At 46.6% G+C, this 24,185-nt stretch overlaps 1 protein-coding gene across 1 annotated transcript in view; it reads left to right on the top strand.

Annotated features, from left to right (window-relative positions):
• Snx29 (sorting nexin 29) overlaps window positions 1-24,185 on the top strand; it is a 457,962-nt gene that overhangs the window by 86,865 nt on the left and 346,912 nt on the right. Inside the window, exons 12-13 of the mRNA XM_033758742.1 lie at window positions 16,960-17,023; window positions 19,246-19,374. Coding sequence (XP_033614633.1) covers window positions 16,960-17,023; window positions 19,246-19,374 — 193 coding nt within the window. The remainder of the gene's footprint in view (window positions 1-16,959; window positions 17,024-19,245; window positions 19,375-24,185) is intronic.

The following is a 24,185-nucleotide window of genomic DNA, read 5'->3' as shown; positions in this document are numbered from 1 at the left end:
GGCCCCGCTTCCCACTTCCTTTACCTGGGTTGGAATAAGTTACGTGGTCATATGTAGCTGCAGAGCTGCCAGAGAAGACAGGTGCTGTCTTTACTCAGAGGCCATGTGGTTATCCACAGAGGCACAGTTTCTCCAGGAGACGAGGACAAGGGTACGTGTGACAGCTTGCACTTGCTGCAGGTGGAGACACCCTAGTTAGTTTGACTGTGGCACCTGTTTTAAAAAATGTATATGCCATTTAAAAATTTTTTACTTTGAAGAATATAAGCTTCCTAAGAAGGTATAAAAATAGTGCAGAAAGTCTCTGTGTATCCTTTCCCAGGCCTCCTGAAAGATAAGGACTTTCTGTGTGAAGACCAGGGGGTCGATAAGGTAGGGACCTTGTTTGGATGTCACTAGATTTTACATATGCTGGTGTGTGTGTGTGTGTGTGTGTGTGTGTGTGTGGTGTGAAGACATTTTGTTGCCCATTTGAACTCATACAACCACCACCGTGGGTGGCATTTAGAACAAGGCCTGCCCATTCCCTCTGCGTAGATCAGGTCTGTGACCCGCCACGAGCAGCCCCTGCCCTGTCATAGCTGCATCCCCTGCCTGCCCTTATTCTTGAAACAAAGTGTCAGTGGCTCATAGTTCTCCACAGTGTACTTCCTCAATTCTTTTTACTTGCTTTTGCCCATTGGGCTCAAAGTGGTATTTTGTAGAAGGTTCGTTTGAGCTGCGAAGTTTTGAAAACATTTAAAAAAAAATCAGTTGCCAACATTTTAACAATTGGTGATTTTTGTGTTTAGAACAAAACAAAACATTTGACTTCAATGGAAAGATCAGGACATCTGATAGTCACTGGGTGTTTCTGTATGAGTCAGCTGTAGCCAAACTGGAATTAGTTACATACCCGTATGTGGCATCGGACCTGCAAAAGAAGATGGGAGCTTTGGAAGGTTCTTTGCTTCCCCTTCCTCCTGCTCCTCACTGCTGGCCCCACCACTCAGTGCTTTCTGCCTGCGGGCCTTGCACAATTTTGAGGGCTCAGTTATTCATCCTTTGAGCCTTTGTGTGATTGATTTTTCCCTAAGGCAGAATTTCTTTTGTCATTTCAAAATTTGTTTTAATCATCATCAGGTTTGATTTATTCATTTTTGCAGTGCTGAGGATGGAATCTGCAGCCTTGTGCATGCTAGGCAGGTGCTCTGCTGCTCAGCCGCATCCTTGGCCCATGAAGCGTTTATTATTTTTTTCTTTCTTTTGCTTTTTGTGTCACTGAGAATTGAACCTGGGCTCTTTGCACTGAGCTGCATCCCCAGTTCTTATTTTAAAAATTTGAGACAAAGTCTTACCAAGTCTTTAAATTGCCCAGGCTGGGCTTGAACTTGCAGTTTTCCTGCTTCAGCCTCTCAGAGTATTGGGATTACAGGTGTTGGCCACCACCCCTGTCCAGGAAGCTTTTCTTGATGCTCCTTATCCCACCGATTTTTGGCAGCAGCTCTCTGCTCATCTTTGTCCTTGCTGCTTGATGCCTGCCTTTTCCTCTGCCAAGTCTGTAAGCCCTTTGAGGGCAGGGGTAGGAGTCAGGCCACTCCTCTCCTTCTGAGTGAAGTTGTTCCCCTGGGTTACATTCCCCATCAGAAACTGAAAGTTTCTTACATGAAAAATTGACTTAATACATCAAACCTACCAAACATTATGGCTTAGCAACTCGTTGCCCAGTACAGTGCTGCTTGTTTCCCTTCATGACTTCAGGGCCAACTGGGAGCTGCGGCTTTCCACCGCTGCCCGGCACCACAAGTGAGTATTGTACCCTGGAACGCTAACCTGGGCAAGGATCACAATTGAAGTACAGTTTCTAAGTGCCTGGCACCTTGTGAGTCGTTAGTATTGTTGGCTGCATTGACACAGGCGAACCAGAGTGACGCATATGAGGTGGGTGGCGTTGATGCATCAGCTGCCACCCTGTGCCAGGCCTCTGCTGGTGCTGCTGCTTCGTCTTCCCCGTGCCCATCTCTGCAGGGAGGTGTTCTTTTATCCACCAGGAAGAGTTCTGGTTAAGAATGATGAAGCTGTCTCAGAGGGATGAACGACCTTGTTTTAAGCGATAGAATTGGGTACCAATGAAGTGAAATGAATTTGAACTTTTTCAAAATGTAAAGGCTAAGGATTGATTGATAGCCCTGGGATGTGCCTTAGAAATATGTTAGGAGTTGCTTGAAAGGCAAGGGGAAAAAAGAAAAGGTCAGTACTGAACCGTAGAGGTTTTCCTTTTGAAGTTTCAATTGTGATTTGCTGTCCCAAAGAGGATAATTACACAGCTGAGGTGGCAGACAGCCTGGCATCGGAAGGCCTGGCTCTTCTTGGACAATCCTCAGGGCAGGAGAAGCGCTCCTGGTGGCAGAGACAGTTGACAGTTACTAACCTTTCCTGGGACTCTTTGAGAATCCCTGATGGAGGCAGGGAAAAGGGAGAATTTAACTTTCTTTTTGGGCCTGGGCTGTAGCTCGAAGCCCCTCCTTATGAGAAGTGCCCTGCCAGGCCATGGGTAGACTTGGTGGGAAAAGGGTGCCTGACTTGGACTTGACTGTGGGAGACCAAGGCAGCGGGCGCGGTGGAAGGAGTCACTGCTTTGGGGTGTGGGTTCTGATTTTAGACCTTAACCCTTTGGGTCTTGAAAGTGGGGTGCCGTGTCTTAGGAGGAGCTCAGAGGCACCCAGGCTTGTTGGGCACCTACTGTGCCTGGGCACCCTGCTGGCAGAAGCTTCCCTAGCCTGCAGCTCACTTAATACTCATCACCGCCCTGTGACTTGGGTGATTATATTCCTGTGCCCAGAGGGCACAGATGGGGACCAGGAGGGTCCAGTGTGTTACTCACTTGTGTAGCTGGTGATTGCTAGAGCAAGCTTGAGTCCCACAGTGTCTACTCCGAGGCCAGGCGGCTTCCTTGTCCAAGCAGTGGCCTTACTTCTGCACTAGTCCTCTTGTCTGTGATCATGTGCCTGTGGGCTCACTACAGAGCTGCTGCCAACTGGAGTGAGGGGAATGTGGCCCATAGAAAGCTGCCCTCTGTTCCACTGAGAAGCCCAACACTGCAGACAATGGGAAGTTCCTGAGAGAGGACCCAAGGCTCAACCTCCTTCGCTTCTGGTTTCCTTGTGTCTAGCATGGGAGTGATCTTACCTCCGCTTTTCTCACTTGGCCAAGTGAGCATGGAGTTTGCGGCCCTAGGGGCTGTACTTTGGGAAGCTGAATTTAGCTAAGCTGGATTTGGAGCTGCAGCCTGTGTGTCTGAAACTGCAAAAGGTTTCAGGTGACTCCTCCCCGTGTCCCTGCTTTGGGAAGTATGGGATAGAGGTGGAGATACTGTTTACCCCGCTTAGCCAGTTCACACCCTCTCGGGGTTAGGCAGTCTTGCCTCCTCCCTATGTTTAATTTTCTTGCTCCTCACCATGGTGCCTGTGCATCAGACTGATTAAAGACTAATTTTCTAGCTGTTACTTGGAACACATCTTTTGCTTCTCTCTAGATGAGTGGGTTTCACCCAGACGGCCCAGCCCATAGACTCCTGTGGACACAGAAACAGGCTTTCAGTGCTGCCATTTAGCCTGCTGAGCCCAGCAGTGAGCAAAGAAGAGAGCTTCTTGCTGGGGAGAGTGGGTGTGAGGTTGGCTGCTAGCACCTGTCTGGCTTCCAGAAGCCTGTGGGCCTGGATTCCCTGGCAAAGCCAGGCTAGGCTTTTAAACATAGCCCAAGCCACTCACGGTCACCTCACACAGACGCTAGGGGCCAGCCCCAGTCTCTGGGCTCTGGGTCAGTTGTGTGAGCCATCTCTCTGTCCAAGGTCTGAGATATGGATGGTTGACTCAGTCAACTCATCCCTGGTTTTGACTAAATTAGAGAAAGCCCAAAGCATAGGCTTTGCAGGGGAAGGGAGGTTGCTGCCTGCACAGAGGTGTTGTCTGCCTTCCTAGCTCCCCCAGAGCTGGAGAAAGTGAGTAGAGGCAGCTACTCCTTGCTCTGCTTCCAGGCTCGTCTTTGGGGATGAGGCCATGGGCACTGTCTGAAAGCTGAGGAGCTTCCTCCATTGCTTTTAAAGAACAGATTCAGCATGAAAGAATCCTCCTGGCTGGCATTTTATGTGGGGTACAAACTTGCAAGCTGAGCCTGGAGTTTGACTGTCTATCAGTGAAGATCTTCAGCCTGTCTTCTCTATTAGAGCTTTTCCGTCCTCATCCCTGCTAGGGAAAGGAGGCTGAAAGCCTAAGTCTCAAATAGGAAAGGTCTTTTAAAAGCTGGACATGGCAACGCATGCCTGTAATCTCAGCATTCTAGGAGGTGGAAGCAGGGAGATTTCAAGTTTGAGGCCAGTCCGGGCAACTTAGTGAGACCCTGCCTCAAAATAAAAAATAAAGGTTTGGGATGCAGTAGACCTGGTTCAGTCTTTGGAAGTGGTGCCTGAGGCCGGAATGGGGAGCATTTTCTGAAAAAGGAGTATCTTTGTCTTATTTGGGGCCTGGCTGCACATACAGAGTAAGACTTGATTTGGGGGGATTCTGCCCAGGGTGGGGGCACATAAACAGGAGGGTCTTTGATGTTCCGGTTCTTCCTCCATGCCTGGTGCTTCCTGCTCATTCTTGTTTAATCCTCATAGCAGTTGTTGGAAGTAAATATTGATGCTTCTATTTTATAGGCAAGTCAGCAGGTTTGCAGAGGTAAAATCATTTGCCTGAAGTTAAACAGCCAACAATTAACAGAGCCAGCAGTTTCAGACCTAACCCGCGTGACCACTAAGCTGGCATTCTTTGGCCAGTGTTGTGCCAACTCCCGGGAATATGCAGTGACTGTTGAGAACCTACCATATACGAGAGACTGGAACCCCTCCTAACCTGTCTCATGTAGTCACCAGGGAACCCATGGTGTAGAAAGTGCAGGCCCCATTAACCAGATGAGGGCCTGACTGTCAGGATGAGGGAGTTGTTTTGGCGTGGTGTAGCCGGCATTTAAGCTCCATTTCGGCGAGATCCCGAGAGGGTCTGAGAGGCCCTCTGCAGGGTGGGGAACAGTGTCTCATAAGAGGGGTGCTGTGTTATGTGGCCAGTTAGGGAGACTTCTGCTGCAAGTATTTGGAATCCACCTAAAGATGGCTTAGATATGAGGTGTTTATTTTTCTCGGCAGGAAGCTAGGAGCCTTAGAGGCTGACAGGGCTGGGTAGCCAGTGCCCTCCTCTCTAGTCTGCCCTCCTTCAGAGTTGATTTTCATCGTAATGCTGTTGTCTCATGTCTGCAGTGTGGCTGCTGCTGCTCAGATGCTGTATTCATTTTCAAGCAGAAATCAAGGGAAGAAGGCGGTCACATCTCTATTTGTTCTCTCAGGACAGTAAAAACCTTCTTACAGGCCTACTTCATAGACTTCCCTTTACATCTCACTGACCAGGACCAGGTCTCTGGGCCTCCTCTAGCTGCAAGAAAGCCTGGGCAAGCACTCACTGGCTTTCCAGTATGTAGGGTAGATGCTGTGTGGCTTTTGGCGCAGACCCCGGCAGTCTCCCTAGTTCAGTTCAGTTTGACAGAGCAATCCCTTAGACTGAACAGTGCAGGTGGCGGCTGGCGGGGCCATCTTGCTAGAAACCTTAGAGGAGTTCACACAGCTCAGGGAAGGTGAGTGAGGGCTTCATGAGGCTGCTGGAGTAAGCATGGTCCCAGGGTGGGGAGCAGTAGGTTGCTGCATGCTTCCAGGGCGGGGATGGGCAAGGTGGAGGAGTGAAATATACTTCTTTTCTCCCCTATAATTAATGACTTTTATTTTTCATTTTGGGATCATGTACTTTGTTTGTATTTAAAATATTTAACCAGTACATGAAAACAAAATCTATGCACATTAAGCGGGTACCTTGTGGTGTTTCAGCGTGTGGATATATTGTGTAATGTTTAAAACAGGTTAGATACAGCTGTTTCTTAAATGTCCACTCCTCACTCTGGAGCCCAGCGGTCATAGCCATTTCCAGCAGGTTGCTGTTCAGAGTTGTTAGTGGGACCACAGTGCTTTGCAAGGGTCCAAAACTACATGACTCTGCTGTTCAAAGGGAGTCCCAAGGCTGTGGTTGGGTGAAGCTGGGCAAACGGAATGAAACTGCACACCTGCTGGTCACTCGAGGCCTGCTCAGCAGGGCTTGCTTGAGGACACAGCTGGGAGATCTGAGCTTGTGAGGGTGGAGGAGCTCTGGCTGCAGCCTGGACTGAGGGTGTCCATCATAAGCCACAGAGGCTGCCCTAGGCTGGAGTTCCCTCGAGGCAGCAGGCTCCTCTCCCAACCCCTGCTCTTTTGAAGCCTCTTAAATCAGAGCAGAGAGGAGAAGGTTCTTGGTGAAGAAGCAACTCAGAATGCAGTGGCTGCAGGGAGTGACGTAGCCCTCAGCATCTGCAATGTCCTCTTTAAGTGGCTGCTGAAGTTGTGGCCAGGAACTGTTTTAGTCCTCTCTGGGCGTGTCTCTGAGGTCCTACTGTCAGGCACTGTAGTAGGCTGGCTGTGCAGGGGAAGTCCAGAAGTAATAAATAGGCTTGATTCTGTTCACACAGGATTTACAATTTAGTAGGAGGACAAAGTAAAAATTGGAGTCCATGGCTGTCCTGGGGGAGAAGTATTGGTTCATCTTGCAGAATTAGAAGAGCTTGTGAGAGCTGATCTTTAAAGGTCACTGTGGTGTGACTTTTTGTGTCTCCCCCAGATTTGTATGTTGAACCCTACTTCCCGATGGGATGATATTAAGAGGTAGGGCTCTGGGTGGGGTTTATTAGTTTATGACACTTCTGTCTTCATGGATGAAAACATGAAATGAAGCCCTAGAGAGCTGGTTAGCTCCTTCTGGGTGTGAGGATGCAGCCAGAAGATGCAATCTGTAATTTTTTCCAAGAGATGGAAAGGAGATGAAAAAAGAATTAAGATGTGTTGTGTACATGTACCAACTCTTCTCAGTGAGTATAATTATTATGTAATGCAAACATGTACTAGTAAAAATAAAAATTTTAAAAAGATGCCATCTGTGAGGAAGAGGGCCCTGAACAGATGTGCCAAGTAAACTTCTCCTGTTTATAAGCCATCTAGTGTATGGCCATTTGTTATAGCAGCCTGAATTAACTAAGAAAACAGTGACATGGGAGTTATAGGGTATTAAATCGATTAAATTCGTGTTAAAAGCTACTGGTTGTTAGACTTCTAATAATATCCTTGCTCCACCATGGTTTGGGTGTGGGTTAACGTGGGCAGGGGACACAGAGCTCCCATCTCCCGCTCTGTGCAGGCAATCGCTGTGTGTCCCACAAGGTAGTACAGGTCACCCCTGCACATGAGTCCTCAGGGCACTTGCTTGCAGTTCTCAGTGGCCTTCGGCAACATGGTAGGAAACATGCTATTCTGGGGCAGTGCGGTGGGCTGTCAGTGTTAGGAGATCCAAAGGGTCTCCAGGATGTCTCAGAAGTTGTGCTGTGGGTGTCTTTTGTCCTCCACCTAGGTGGCCCTGCTAGCCTTGACTCGAAGACCAGGGCGCATCCCCTGCTTCCCAGGATATGGATCGAGTGGTGACATTTGTGTAACTGTCATTTTGTAGAGTTCTTGGTTCTCTTCCCATGTCATCTCCTGTGCAGCTTTGGAGGTACACACTAGGCACCGTCATTCTCATTTGGATGTGGTGGAACTGGGACTCAGGGAAGGCAAGTGGGACACCTTTGGCTGCACAGGAGGGCATAGCACAGCCAACACCGGGATCTGGCCCTTCTTGCCTCCACGGAGTTTCGGTCTGAGGGTGTTCTGCATATTTACCATTGTCAGTGTGGAGTGGATAGTCTGGGTGTGAGATCTGACCCTCTCTCTAGCTGTGAGCTTCTAATTAATTGCAGATTGCATGTGTGAGTCTGTTCGAGAATCGCCTGTATGTGTGATACCACAGCCTGAGGGTGGAAGGAAGCCGTGCAGCTCTGTGTCCTAATTATTTATGGGTATTTCACATGCATTTAATCTTCCTTGCCATTGGTTAACCCCACCACTGCTCTGCGTGTGAGGTCAGTCAGAGCAGATGCTGCTGTCACGGTCCTCCAGGCCACGGCAGATGTGTAGCTTTAGACAGGTCAGGAGTGTGCCTCTGCTGGTGTATCTGGCCCGTTGTCCAGCTGGCAGATAGGAGCAGGGGAAGAAGATGCCTAAAGTGTCGCATCTGCCAGTAGTTTCCAGAAACTGGAGGCCTGCGCCTCCTTACAGCATCTCTGAGTTGGAAGGTTTCTAGGGAGTCAGATGGTCTACCTGCCTCACCTTACAGATTAAATATCTGAGGCCCACAGTGAGTGTGGGATGTCCAGAGCACCTTGTCCTGAATCCCTGTGTGTTACTTGTTGTGACCTCATACATCTTTGCCTTATAAGGTCATTCTTTTCATCCTCCTCATCTCCCACCTTGTTGGACATGGTGGCACCTGGTGTCAGCTTGGTGTAGCTTCTGTGTTGGGGTCTAAGGTAAGACAGGTTTGGCTGCAAGTGACAGAAGCCAGCTTCAAGAACCAGGCCAGTGAAACCTCAGGCAGAGGTGGCTCCCAGTGGGATAAGACAGGCTTTGTCCACAAAAACTCACACTAGTTCTTGCTGGCCCTACTACATAGCACAGTGCTTCCTCGAAATCTCATCAGCTTGATTTTGTATATATGTGGGGTGTGGGGCATTAAGAAGAACCTTGCTGTAAAGGCAGTAGGATAGCCCACCTGAATCCTTTGTAGGATGTGCAGCCTTTCTGTGGATGTCTACTGATTCAGCTGTTGTGCAGTGAAGAGGAGGTAGTTTTTGCTTCCTATAGCTTTCCATGTATCTGACCTCATCTAGTTTACGGCTGTATTTCACTTGTCCCTTCAACCCAGGCCCTTCTCTGACGTCTGTGTGCTTTTCTCTCTGAGGCCGTTCTCTGTGAAATATTGGCATATCACTGGCACCTCTGTACACTGATGAAGGAAGAGAGGGGGCAAACGATGTATACTGATCCAGGAGCTGCCCTGCAGTAGCTTTTCTCTGTTAACAAATTTAAAAGTAGAAGCCCTGGGTAAGTAGGCAGGAGGGAGAAACAACAGAAAGCTAGAATGGGCCTGGGATTGATCTAAAAAGTTACATATTGAAGCTCAATATAGTTTATCCTTTCTCTTGGAGATAAAAGGAAAGGGAGTGGGTAGTCAGACAAAGATATAAAAAGCAAGATGTTAACTTTGAAACATGATGATGTAGGTTAAGTATATACCCACAGAAGGACATCTTTTATTTCTGTGCGTGTGCCTTTGTGAGTTCTCTCTTTAAATATAACTGAGTATGGGGCCCCAGGGAGTGTTTGTAAAGGCTCTTTGAGGTCTTTGGGAAAGATGCTATATAAAGCCAGGGAATTATCGCACGGATCTGTATATATGTGAGCGTGTGTGCGCACGCGTTCGTCCACTGTCCAGATGCACTGTGTCTACTCATCGCAGTCATCTTTTCCCTTTTTAATTTTGGAAAGGGAGTTTAAGATCAATTAGCTTCAGGATAATTTCCCCCCTGGAGGGCCCCTCACCCCTTCTTCTGTGGGCTTCTGTACTTTATATAGCAACCTCTGAGGCGCATAGTGATTTGTGCGAATGGGCCATTATCTATTGGCTGTGCGTCTGTGTTTATGTTTGTGTTCCTGGTGGCTGGGGATTGGTCCCTGCCCTACTGATCTTTTTGAAACCAAGGATTCCTGTGGTCAGTGTGAACAAGGAGGAGCAGACTCATCCAGCTTTAGATCATGGTAATGACATGTTAGGAATTTGTCATCCTCCTTCCCCCCAACGTGTATCACATTTTAGAGATGCATAATTGAAAAAGCTCAATTTGGACCTTAATCCTTGTCAGTGGGTCTGGAAATTATAGCTCTGAACCCAGTGGTTAGTGTTCTCTGGTAAGGCCTTGAACTTATTATTAAGCACAGTTGACATTTCTGCCCAGCCTATTCCATGCTCAGTTCCTGGAGCTGGGGGACAGGTTTCAGCAGTGGGCGATAGTCATTTACTTCTTTATTAATCTACTCATTCATAGCACCCTTGATTCGTGCAGTAGGTTTTCAGGGCGCAGTGTGGCCAGGTGTTGGCACTGGGGTCCTCTTCTCTCGGGACTCAGGCTGGGGCTAGGGCATTGCTGGCCTGATCTGTAGGTGAACACTTGGAGCCCAGCAGATTTGTATACAGCGCAGTGGGAGCCTTAGGGGAGGAGGGGTGCAGTTGCTGTACTCCGGTTCTTTGGCTAGTGTGCATGAGACCTGTTGGAGTTCAGAAGAGTAGGGCAGGGGTCCTCTGTGAGACTCAAAGTGCTCTGGGAAGTGGCGGGGAGGGAATCCAGCAGGAGCTGGGATGGCCGTTCTTGAATGGCTGCTTTATTTCCTGTGGGTTCAGCACTCTGTGAGTCAGCCTGCTCCCTTGCTGCTGCCCATCCTCAGACAGCTAGAGACTGTGTTAGCATCTGGCAAGCGTGAGGAGGCCATACAGGCTCTGCAGTTTTCTTTCCTCTTTGGCTTGGCCCTCGTGTGAGGTTGCAGGTTTATGGCGTGTGTGTGGCATTGCAGATTTTTACCACTTAGCCAAACTCCACTTTTTCTTGGGGCTCTTCCTGGCTCCGCTTTGTTGTGGCCTTTTGCCCTGTGCCTGTATTTGCATTTGTCTGCTGACCAGGCCTCTGTACCTGGTGATAGAGGAATCACAGCAAACTGTCCTGAACTTAGTTTAAGATCTCCTTGAAGGATGGTGTTCATTAAATTGATTTCAGCAAATGGTCCTTATGGGAGTAACTTAGAACCAAGTGCTTTTAGGCCAGATGTATGTGTTCCTACATTCCTTTATCTCTCTAGGCAGAGATAGTGGCTCATCCAGACTTCTGGAAGACTCTGTGTGATTGGCTCAGTTTGAGTCAGCTGCCAGCCCTCATCTTCTGGGATGGCTGTGCACCTAAGTGTACGGGAGCAGTCTCTGAGCTGAAGCAGGAATAAGATAGTTCTCATGTCTGCCATAGCTAGTGGGGAAAGATGTCTCAGGAACCCCCACCTCCTAATCCCCGGCAACTTTCAGGGTCACGGGAGAGTGCCAGGTCTTCCGAGGAGCACGTGCTGAGACTCAGAGGCTTCAGAGGAGAGCGGTGTGGCTGCAGATTGAGTTGCAGGGAAGAAGCAGGTGGAGGGCGGACTGAGGAGACAGAGACCGGAGCATTGGGGGCTGCTGTGCACTTGGTTTGGAGCCTCAGGTGTCTGCAGGGCGACTTGGTGCCTGACCCTCCTTTGTAGATGAAATTGTGTGGGTTCCAGTGAGGTTGGAGGAGAATCCCAGGAAGGAGCTGAGCGGAGACAGTCAGGGGAATTGGAAGGCAGGGAGGAGGCCTGTGCAGAAGAGGGCGGGATCCTGAGTCTGAGGTAGCAGCTGCTTGCTAGCAGTTTCCTTCCTCTCAGAATTCCATCTCCAGCCCTTCTTTAAGAGGTATAGCCATGGCCTACACCCACTGCACAGTGTTAGGGGCTCATAGCTCCATCCACCTTCAATCAGAGATTGGGAGTTGGGGTGGAGGGAAGTGTGTGTGGGTGTTCTTCCGAGACAAGTTGGCCCAAGTTTATGTTAAAGGGCCCAGGGTATGCAATTCAGGCTACGTGGAATCAATAGTCTCTGCTATAGCAACCTGTGCTGCATTTGTAGAGTAAAAGTAGACCCGGGCAGTATGAAAATGGATGAGCAAGGCTATGTTCCATAGGATCTTTACCAAACTCTATCGAAGCCTATGGGGCTGACAGTATGCACGGCACCTTCACTGGTGAGGGAGCCAAAAGGCAAAGCTGGTTGGATCCATCCTTTCCCAAGCCTCAGCTCTGGGACTTGGATATCTGAGGTTTGAAAGTATATCTGATTAGAAAATCTGCCTCTTTGTATGTGGGCTGGTTTGCTCCCCTGAGGAGCTTACTATTTTCACAAACACTGGACCAATTATTTTTTGTTAGATCGGCCCTTGATATGCAGACATTAAAACAAATCGATAGCATCTGTCATTTCCCTTGTGAGCTCATTCTGTGGTTTCACATTTAAAAAGACTGCATAAATGTTTGTTCATATATTTATATGGTTTTGTTTGCTTCCTTTCTTCATTTCTCATATTTAAATGTTACTGTATGAAATTTATTTCATTATCTAGCAAAAGCAGAGATTTAAGTCCTTTATTTTTTGTTTTGTGTGTTTTTTTGTTTTTTTTTTTTTTGCTTCCAAAATGCTTTGTTATCCTGGCAACATTTGAGGATGGATTCACCCTTTCCACAGTGATTAGAAATGCAGACTTTTATCCCAGATTGATTTCTGAGGGTTGAAGTGAACATTCTCCTGTCTATTTGAATGGATTTGCAGTTCAGTCCTTTGCAGCCAAGCAAGGAAGTGATTTCGGGCTGGATGGCCATTTGTCTTTCAGCCTGAGGAGAGGGAGAGCCCAACTTGGCAGGCTCTGCAGAAGCCATAGTTCAGAAGCGCTGTTCTGTTTTCACTGGAATTGTGTGATGTGGCAGGTACTAAAGAGGATGGCGATCACAGTGATAGAGACTAGACAAATAATGGGCTGCACAGTGCTGGGGAGAGGGAGAGGAAAGTACATGTTAGGGAGCGCCTCTGCCTGTGCATCGCACTTGCACTTAGCAGAGTATAACATTCATGTGGTGAACAAAATCACCCCAGTGTTACTTCCTCTGTCTACTGCCTGAGGAAAGTCGCACAAAGACCGTGTGAGAGCAAAAGCGAATTTCTGTTCAAGGTAAAGCCTGTTGGAGGAGCATTTTGGGGCATAGCAGTTTGGTTCATTCCCTTTTCCATCACCAGCACAAGTGTTCTGCCCTGGTGGTGGGGGAAGGCAGGAAGCACACTCTGGCAGCTATTCTTTCTGAGGTGGCGTTTTGGAAAGACTCCCACCCTGAGAACATTGTTTCATCTGTGCTTGTGTTATTGGTCGCTCTGGAGATACACGGGCCCCTCTAAGAGGAAGCGTACAGTGTGGGGCACGGGGAGGGAAGAGAAAGGTCCTACCAGGACAACAGTGTGGAGGGCATCAGCACTGGTCATCCAGCTGTTTGTGACAGGCGCCTTCTGTGTGGTGAGACTTGGACTCCCCCAAGGCGAGCTGCTTGAATGGCTACTACGTAAGGCTCTTCTCACCACATGAGCCTTTGTATGACTATGGGTCATCGTAGGAAGGGTTCTCCTCTGAGGGTTCTTTCGTGGAATGTAACATTTTCAGCCAAATCTGAATGACCGTATTGGAGACTTCCTCATCCTGGACCTATGAAGCCTCAAATCCAGACACTTGCTTAGACTCTTCCCAATGACACATTCCTGGCTGAGTGAGAACCCAGTGCCATTTTCTCACATTGCCCATAGTGATCTTGTTTGACAGTTGAGAAGATTTCATCATCTATTCTGCTGCTCTAGGGCATAGAGCCCTTTCAAAAGTTCCTTTTTATTTCCCAAGGTTGAAGTATATAGGTGTTTAGTAAATCCCGTAAGTCCTGAAAATGTGCCCAGCATGAATGACCGGCCCTTGTGACAGTCACTGCTACCTTGTTTCCACCTTTCTGTTCTCTATCGTTGGAGGGAAAGGTGCTAATTATAGTGATCAGTAACACCTGTTAAATGCTCCTATGTGCTGGACATTGTTTTAAGCACCTTACTCGCATAGGTCCTTCTTAAGTCCATTTAGCACTTCCTTAAGATAGCAACTATTACGATGCCATTTTTTAGATAAGGGAGTTGGTGCTCAGAGAGAGTCGGTAATTTGCCCAGGGTTACTCAGCTTTGGAGCTGGGATTTGAGCTTGAGACCGGACAGTAGAGAGCATGCTTCAAACATTCAGAACCCCGATCACCAGCCTGCATTCACGAAGTACATGCATGGGCTGGAGTTTTACTGTCTTCTTTTATCCATCCTCCAGTGAATGTGGCATTATCCCATTTTGTAGTTTGCAAAAGCAGAAGCCAGGTTGAAGTCACCATGAGATAAGTAGCTGAAATATGTGTGTGTGTTTTTAAACCCGGATCTGCCCAACCCAGAGCCTGTTGATCACAACTTTGCGTGGATGCTGCTCCTGTCGTTGGAGGGAAGCTGCTAGAATCCCTATAGGATCCTCCTCTTGCCCCCACTTCAGTGCTTCATTCCTCTCTAGCTCTTGGACCTGCCTTGTACAATTTTACTCCCCTCAGAACTTTTGGAAGCTGTTGTGAATCTAGCAGGGAGGGAATGGCTGCAGTTTCCCTTTCCTCGTCTGTGTTACTGAAGGCCCACAGTAGGTGGTGTGACAGTGGAAGCAAGACTGGTTAGGGCTGAGGCATTGCTAGGCACGTGGAAAGTCCTTGGTCTGTGATAGCCCGTTTTTGCTGTTAGGTTAGGGAGTCTAGAATAGAAGTCGAATAGGAATAACCTCTCTGGGCATTTGTTCATTTTCACAATCAAATCCATGTACCTTGATGAAGCCCTCACTGTGGAGGAGCTGGAGATACCAAGGTGCATGGCGTGCTGTTTACAGAGGTGACCAATCGTTGCATACATTATACTGTGCTAGAAAGCCAGGCCAATCAAGGAGGTTTCTCAGAAGAAGCACATTTTCATCTCGGCCTGCATAGATTAATTGGATTTTATCAAATTGGAAATGGAGTTGAACAAGAGGAAAGATGGATTCTGGCCAAGAAATCAATGGGATGACATCTACTGGGGAGAGGCTCTGTGGGTAGGGGCAAAATGGTGCCATCAGTATTAGTCTGAGGCCCCGAATAAGTTGTTTTTCCTGCATGGAATGAAAAATGCAAATGTTGCAGCACAGGATCATGCATTTGGTGATGAGTGGTTCCCTGGGGGAGAGGCACAGCAGAGTCTAGGGACTGTGGGCCTGCCACGTGTGCTTTGCAGTCTGGGGCAGCCCTCGCTGAGCTCACTGGTGGCAGAGTTGTCTGCATGGTGACGCCTGTCTGTAGAAGTCTCATTTCACTCTAGGTTCAGCAGACAGACAGCGGTGCGTGTGATATGGCATCATGGAACAGAGACAGATGGCTGGCAGGAATGTGGGGCAAATAGAGTAGTTTCTTTGATTAGGACAAGATTAGGACAAGATCTCACTTCCTCCAGCCTCCTGTTGTGACTGTGAATGTCCTCTGCCTTTGTTCCTTGGTGCAGTTTGGGCCAGCCAAGAATTTCAAGGCAGACAGATGCCTCATAGAACAGTGAGAGCTCAGACATGACTGGGAAAGGAGCAATTCCCTGAATCTGGGTCCACAAAACTTCCTTGCCATCTGCCCTGGATTGCTGGTGATACGCACCAAAGAAGTTTTATTTTACCTGTCTTCAATAATATATTGAGTCTGTTTTTTTTTTTTTTTTCATGGCCATGTTATGAGAATAAATTACTCTTTTTTCTCCACAAATTTGTCAATGTTTTTAGTTAAAATTCCTACTCATAATAGAATTATGATGAATTCTTCTAAACTGTTAATGCGTCTTAATATAGTCTGTAAGAGACACTGCCTTTACATAGTACTAATTCTCCTCTGATCCTCACAGCTCCTCAGGAAGGTGAGTTGGTGGTTGCTGTTCCCCACTTCTGCCTGAGAGAAGAGCTCAGAGAGGCTGAGAGCTATGACCCTAATTATCTGGTTGAGTTTAGAATGAAAAGTCTTGCAGACTCTGTTTCACACAGGTGTATATGAATGTGTGGTATTGTTTTCCATTAAGAACCCTCCCCGGGCATGGTGGCACATGCCTGTCATCTCAGCACTGGGGAGGCCGAGGCAGGAGGATAGCTTTGAGTTCGAGACCAGCCTGGGCTACATAGTGAGTTTGAGGTCAGTCTCAAGTACATAGTGAGACCCTGTGTCAAAAAAACAAAACAAAACAACCCCTTTGACGGTGCTTCTTCCTTAGGCAAGTGAGGATTTGGGCTTCTTCCTTGGGAGGGTACCTGAACCCAGTAAGTGCTCAATGGATGTTGAGTGAATGAATGAGTACATGCATGGGTCCTGGTCTTAGGACATGGCACTGTGAACTGAGTCCCTCCAGTGTCTCTGTTGTGGCCTCATGGCCTGGACCTGTATGCTCCAGAAGCTTTTGCAGTGCTTGGTTCTGGACATAATTTGTGCTACTGGACATAGCCGTGGCCTCCTGCTGTATGTGTAATTTTGACCCTGAGCTTCCTAGCAACCATTCTTAAGAGGGAAATATAGTTTATAGCATCCTTTAAATGGACAAAATTATACTAGTTCTTCAGGAGAAATCTAGAAATTTCTAGTCTTCAAGTTTGACTAAGTGATGTGGTGATGACTCTTAACATGTGCAGTGACAGTTAAATTCGGTACAGATAAGATACTCGGATGTATATTTAAATGAAAGTTATGTTTTTGTATCTGTGAGTGCTTTCTTGTATTGATGATGTCAGAATGGTAAGAGTATCCCCTGAGTAATTATGGACTGTGTAGCGAGGACACCCTGCTAGTACTGTTACCTGTGTGCTAACTATAGAAGGAGGTGTAGGAAAACCAGATCTTTGCTTAAACTTGAATAATGATTTCTATGTCAGTATGGCACCAAATACCACTTGGTCTGTCTAGGGTGATAAACAGCTATAATAGGGAATAAATCATTGCCCAGAGTAGATGTTGTCCAGGAGCAAGGCTATGCGGAAACACTTAGAAACTGTAAGCTGGGTGTGTTCACCAATGAAACACTTCTTCATTTACTTTCATCCCATCCTTCCCTTCTGTTTTGTGTGGCTGGTAAAAGTGATCACTAGGCGCATCGGATCTCTTAGACTATGTAAGAATTAGTTTGGAAGGAGGCAGGGAACTTATTTAAACAGGCTCTCCTAAATAACTTAAAATCCAGAGAGGTGGGGAACAGGCAAGGTCACCCGGTTGGTTCTGACTTTTCTTTTTTCCCTTAGGTGAACTGAGACAAGCCATTGTGGCCATGATGAACAGGAAAGACGAGTTGGAAGAAGAGAACAGGTACTGGGATCTTCACTATTGATAGAGGCCTCTTCCTTGATATTTCACCTCTGACACAGAAGGAATGTAACAGATGAAGGAAATTTTGCTTTGCTGGCAGTAGTGTCTGGCTGTTTCATAAGTTTTTCTGGATATGCCCCTGTGATATATCTGTTGAGGCTTGTGTGCAAAGAAGGAATGAAAACCTAATAATAACAGTACTGCCTTAGAACAGGCTAAGAAGTTTGAAGAGCAGTCTTTAATTCTTTTTTGAAAAAAGGCTTTTATTGAGATATAATTCACATATACTACATCTCCCCATTCAGACATACAGTCCAGTGATTTTTAGTACCACTCACAGATACATGCAACCACCACCCATTTTAGAACATTTCCATCAACTCATTAAGAAAACCCCACACCCTCTGCCTCTCACCTATCTACCCCTAGAGCAGTCTTTTGAGTGACCTTTAATTGGGGGTCAATATATTATGTTCCATGTACTCAAATACTTTCCTTAAAGTTTGTCCAAGTCAAGGATACTTAGGGCCGGATGGATTCTTTTGAGTTGGCCAGGTTCACTTTAGATACAGAGTAGGCAAAGTGCTTCATTCTCTTCTTCCTGGTTAAAACAATTGCTGGATGCTACCTGGTATTGGCTACATGGCTACCATCTGACTGAAGGTGTTTCTTCATACCAGTCTGTCTTGACACTGGGTGGTCAGTAGAAGGCTTGCCTGCAACGATCGACTGCCTGCAGGAGGTAGGGGTGCATGTATGCCTGGATGCATGTGAATACGTGTTTATGTTGTTTTTTAAATTATTTTTTGAGACATGGTCCTGCCGTGTAGTTCATGCTGACCTTGAACTCACTATGTAGCTCAGGCTGGCCTGGCCCTTGCAGTAGTCCCCCTGTGTGTATATCACCTTCTTATTCCTTTATTAAGAGCAGTAATTAAGGGTTCATGGTGACAACCAATCACAGCTCTCTGACTTTATTGTGGGCCCTGTTTGACAAGCTTCTTGTTCGCCCTTTATGAGAGCAAAGAAGCATAATTTCTAAAACAAAAGAGAATGTTTTTAAAAGGAATTTTTATAAAGCACAATGTTCTACTAAGATAAACTTTGAACAAAGGGCTGTAGCCACTACAGAATTCTTTTCCCATGCTCCAGCCAGAACTGTTATCCTGGAAGAAGCCATAGGATCTGTCTACCTGGGAGGAACGTTATTCACTGCCTGTTAATTTCTTCTTCTGAAAGAGGGAAGACAATGAGCGTGTTTGTGTCAGGAGGCCTGAGGCCGCAAATGGGAAATTTTCTCCAAGCTCTCTCTAAGGACACAGGTCTTGGAGAATTCAGTGAACAGTGGAGATGGGAGAGGGGCCAGATACTTTGTTACATTCTAATGTCACCTTCCAAGTGTCCTTTAGATTTGGTGTGTTGATGCACCTCGGTTGGGTTGTTGTTTTCTAAAAATAGCTCTTCAGGTGCAGTGAAGTAAATGGTCCATAGAATCATGTTTGTTCATTTCTAGATGATAATCTGTGATGATTTCTAGAAGACCTACTATTCTTTTCCATTTCTTAAGATCAGGAATGACAGATACACAAAGCGTGTTTGGGGGAGTCAAGAAATTTGGGAATATGAAACATTAGTCATGATGCCTCTAACCGTAAAGCTGTGTACCCTGCTGTGTGTATGTGTGTGTGTGTGTGGCCTGGGGATAGTGAGGAAGCAGCTCAAAGTGTGCTTTGTAGGAAATGGTAGAAGAGAGACCAGATGTCTGTCCCGTGATCTGAGCAGGTAGTCTATTTTTATGCCGCAGGTTATTCTTTTGGCCCCTGTGACACCCTTTCCTTTGCTAAATCTCTTTGTGTGTTTGTGACAGAATGTCTCTGTTTAATGTGCTGTACCTTTGAAAGGGGTGTCTTTAAGGAGATTCGCCTGAGATTTGCTCAACTCGTTGTTTTCCCTTGATCTGAGCTGTCAGATGTGTGGCCTGCTCACAGGAGAACTGGAACACTGAAGAACAGTCACAGATGATTGCCCTGGGGTTCATCATGATCGTTGTTCTTAGGCTCTTGGCCCGTGTTTGCTATCTGCTTGTATCAGTTTCTGTAAGACAGATGTGCAGAGCCTGTGGACAGCCAGTGAGTTAGGACCTGACTGAGGTCCAGAACTGTGTGCTGGGCTTGATGGGCTCTGGCCGTCAGCATCTGAACTGCTGGGACTCCTCTCCTCAGGTCGCTGCGGAACCTGCTTGATGGCGAGATGGAGCACTCAGCTGTGCTGCGACAAGAGGTGGACACGTTGAAAAGGAAGGTGGCCGAGCAGGAAGAGCGGCACACCATGAAGGTCCAGGCATTGGCAAGGTAGGGAGGGCAAAGGACCGAGAAGTAAGCACCCGGAGGCTTGGCTAAAACCCACGCACAAGCTTCACTCACACTTTTGAATAAAATGAGTGACCAAAGGAAATAAAATGTATTCATTTCAGCTTAACTTATGAGATGATACATATGCGCGTGGTTCAGTATTCTGTAGGTTAAACTTTGTGACTGCCTTTTTTTTGTCCCTGTCACCCAATTTGCTCCATAGAAGCAATTAGCATTACCGATTTCAGAGATCATCCTAGTATATTCAACCACGTGTGTGTGTATACTCCTTCCTCCCAAAACCACTCACTTTACATCTTGGGGAGGGCTCTGTGTTGGTGGGCATGGGGGCTGCCATCTTTTTAATAGCTCTCGATATATCACTATCTCACTGACCAGAATTTGTTTAACCAGTCTGCCGACAACTGAGGGTGTTTCCTATCTTTTGCTAGTACCAATAGTCACAGCTGAAACCCTGTGTGTGTGTTATCTCACTCGTGTGTGAGTGCATTTGTTTGAAGTGGTCCCAGGAGTAGACTCGCTGGGTCAAGACACAGTGCATTTGTATGGTGGGTAGAGGCCATCAACTTGCCCTCTGCAGATGCTGGGCCACAGTGACCCACAGCAGCACGTCGGGTGACACTGCTGTCCCAGATGTGTGCGTGAAGGCAGGGTCCAGGTACCAGGTTCCTGATAAAATCATGGAAGAAAAATGAGGCTGGCAGAGTATTTTTAAATTTGCATTTCTCTAATTGTGTCCATGATTGAGCCTATTTTTATTTAAGAGCCTTTTCTTCTATGATGTTATTTATATCTTATTAAAGAAAACTTTAGTGGAGCAAAAAGCACCCAACTCACATAGAACATGCACATTTTTACTTAATTTGTTCACATTTGAACATATGTTTATATACTGCACTTATAATCTATAGCCCTTTGGTTTTTAGTCTACTTCCTTCCTCTGTTTACTGTACAAGAGCAGTTTTTATGTTAACTATCTTTATATACCTGGGTGTAGTATTTCACCAAGTTAATGTACCATAGTAAATTAGCCATATTAATCGATCAATTTAACATGGGCATTTTAGCGCTTGGGTTATTTTCAGTTTTTTCCTTCTTTTGGATGAAATATGTACTTTATTGCTTGTTCATGAAAGTGTTTTTACATAAGACCAGGAGAGAATTAAGACCCACGGTTGTGCCAGGGCACCCAGGCTGGCTGAGTTACATGGCAGCCTTTGCTATCCCTTGGTTCTGCGAGGCGATGCCCTTGTGTATCTGTGATTGAATGTTATTGCCATGACTTCATCTGGATTCCATTCCTTGAGCCACATCCCTTTCTTCCCCTTCTAAAATGACATCTCAGGAGCTTTAGAGCCAGCTAATAGGCACCTAACTTGGTGTTTTCTGTACTGGTCCTCCATCTCATCTGGCCATGGCAGGATTCTGTGGCATAGTTGCATGTGGTCTTCACAATAAAGGTGGAAGTCTCTAGAGTCACTGGTTCTGAATCATCAGTGACAGCAAGTCCTGCTCCATTACTCTGAAATTGTGTGCTTCGGGGTGAATTGCTGCACATCTGCAGGCGTGTGTGAAGCAGAGAGGGTGGCCTTACCCAGCCAGGCAGACTGAGTAAGGAGAACATGAGGGTGCCAAGGTGCCGGATGTGTAAAGCTACTGTGAGTGTGTGACAGTAAGAGTGTTTTAGATGTGATGATCATAGGGAAAATTTCATCCCATAAAGTGGGTGGAAAAAAATGATTTCTTAACTAGACAGCTTTGTAATTAGGAAACTTCCTGTTTAACCAGTGGGCAGCTAAGAGTTTAAAGTGTCTGAAAGTTTGTAGTTTGCAGGTGGGACATTTACAGAACAGATGAATATTTGATGAGTCTCCTGAGTATTAACAAGCTTGATCGCCAGCATGTTCTAGATAGTGTTCACCTCTATCAGTTCTCAGATGTTTCTTCTTGCTTCTGGCCATAGCAAGAGCATCAGTCTGTGTGAGTGGATGGTAGACCCGGGCTGTTGCTTGGGGATAGGGAGGGCTGTAGCTGGTAGGGCATAGTCAGAATGGAGTGTCACAGGCTGGCAGGGGGGGACATGCGTGTGTGTGTGTGTGTGTGTGTGTGTGTGCTCAGGTGGCAGGGCTGATTAGGTGACTTAGCTTAATTTGGTTTGGACTTTGGGATCAGGTCCTAGATCTACTGTATTACTTACTACTTGTGTGACTTTATGTGGGTTAATTAACCTATCTTTCAATTTTCCTAGTTTTAAAATGGGGATAAGAACACTCTACCTCATTAAATTATTGCACGGATAAAATGAGAGAGCATTTGTTGGCTCAGTAAATACGCTTCATAAATATTCAATAAATGTTAACTATTATCATTTTCTGTTATCATTTTCTTAGTGTAATTCTTATGTTACCTTGCCTAATTGAAAGGTATATTTTAGTTGGCCATAGAGGTCACATGTCTGTAATTTCAGCAGTCTGGGAAGTTTAGACAGAAGGATTGCAAGTTGGAGTTCAGCCTGGGCAACTTAGTGACTAAGCAAGACCTTGTCTTTAAAAACAAAGAAAAAGCTGAGGATATAGCTCAGTATGAAGGGCCTGGGTCCAAAACCCAGTGTTGCATTAAAAAAAAATGGTGCAGAAAAAACACCTAGCTATATTAAATTCAGAAATGTGAAATTTACTTTTCATAAGTATTCTAAGAGCATATGCATTTTACTGGCTTTGAGCATGATTATAAATCTTAAATATCACTGAGCAAACTCAGAATTTAGGCACACACATTCCTTTCACTCAAAATTAATGGCTTTTCTTTCATCTTTCATGGTTCAGCAAAGAACAAAGTCATGTAAGTAGCCCATGCTTATGTGGCCCCAAGCAACTGCTAGTTTCTCATGTGGAGGGATTCTAACCAGTTGCAGTGAGACTGTGTAAGTCACTAAATAATTGATTGCCTTGCATCCTGCTGAATTAAGGAAACTCAAGCTATGAGACAGATGTTAAAAGAGAGAAGACACAGATTTACATGAGAAGTCCCTTTCAAGGATATGTATTGGTCTGTTTTATGCCACTGTAACAGAATACCACCGTCTGGGTGGTGAATAATGAACAGAAATTAATTTGGCTTGTGATTGTACAAGCTGGGAAGTCCGAGATTGAAGGCCTGCATCTGGTGAGGGCCTGCTGCTGCCTCATAACAAGGCAGAAAGCTTCGCATGGATGAGATAGCGGGTGAGAAGGAGCAAGAGTGTGAGAGAGGCGAGGGACTGAACACACTTGTATAAAAACTCACTCTTGTGATAATGACATTAATCCACTGATGAGAGCACTACCCTTGTATCCTAATCTGCTCTTAAAGATCTCACCTCTCAGCATCGTTGCACTGGAGGTTAAGTTTCTAACACAAGAACTTTGGGAGATACTTTCAGCCATACCAGGAAGCAAGTAAACATGATTTTTGCCTATTGTGGGGACATTTTCTGTTTCTGCATATTGTATTAGTTATTTCTTGATGTGTAGCAAATTATCTCCTCACTTGGTTACTTAAAACAGCTGTGTATGACCCTCTAAAGTGTGTGTGTGAGTTAGGAATCTGGGCACAGCCTAGTTGAGGGTTAGAGTCTTGGGAAGTAGCAGTCAGGCTGCTGGCCAGGGTTGCCGTCATCTGAAGGCTTGACTGGGACCCCCACTCGCTCTTGTGGCCATTGGCAGGAGGCCTCGCCATGTGGGCCTATAGCAGGTGCTCTCCACACTGAGTAACCCCAGAGGGAGGGAGTACCTCCAATATGGAGGCCCCGCTGTTTCTATAACCTAACCTGGAGCTGGTGTGCGATCACTGCTGCTGTATGCTGTGGTCACACAGATCAACTCTGACTCAGTGTGGGAGAGGAGCACAGGGTGTTAATAGCACAGGGATCACTGGGGGCCTCCTGATGACTGCCTGCCACACCCAGGCTTTGGCTCTTTCCTGGAGCCGCAGGGTCTTCTAGGGAAGCAGGACCAGTAGGGTGTCTGTGTCTCTCTGGACAGAGCCTTATGATAGGGTATCGGCTCACATGACTGTGGATGCCGAGAAAGTCCACAGTCTGTTGTATGCAGCTGGGGGCCCAGAAAAGACAGTGGTGTAGTTTAAAGGTTTCGGAGCCAGGAGGCTGCTGGTGTTGATGCAGTGTAAATCTGAAGGACCTGAGAACCAGGAGCACCGAGGGTAGGAGCAGATCCATGCCATAACTCAAGTGGTCAGGCAAAGGAGAATTCACCTTTCTCTCTCGCTCTTTCTGTTCTGGCCCGCAGTGGACTGGATGATGCCCAGCCGTACTGGTGAAGGCTGTCTGTTTTACTTAGCCACCAGTTCAAATGCTTATCTCTTCAGAAACACCCTCAGATACTTGCAGAAGTAATGTTTTTTTTTATTTTTTGTGGTACTAGGGATTGAACCCAGAGCCTTTACACTGAGCTACATCCTTGGCCCTTTTTAATTTTGAGACAGGGTCTTGCTAAGTTGCCCAGGATGGACTTGAATTTGAGACTCTCCTGCCTCAGCCCCTAAGAGGGATGGCATTACAGGTGTGGCTACAAGTAATGTTTAATTGGTTACCTGGGAATCCCACGACCCAGTCGGATTGACACATAAAATTAACCATCACACTGCCCAGTTTTCTCTTGGTGGACTTTCCCGCTTCCCTACTCTGACTGGGTGGTTTGATGGGACCGACCTTCCTCCTTTCCCTGCAGAGCTCCAGAAGAGAGCACCCGATCCAGACCTGCACAGCCAGCTTCCTTTTCCCTTGGCCACCA

This window comes from Fukomys damarensis, unplaced genomic scaffold, assembly GCF_012274545.1.
Source record: "Fukomys damarensis isolate Sample0158 unplaced genomic scaffold, DMR_v1.0_HiC HiC_scaffold_34, whole genome shotgun sequence".
Lineage (NCBI taxonomy): Eukaryota > Metazoa > Chordata > Mammalia > Rodentia > Bathyergidae > Fukomys > Fukomys damarensis.
The sequence above is the reverse complement of the archived record's forward strand: the minus strand, read 5'-3'. Positions and strand labels throughout refer to the sequence as shown.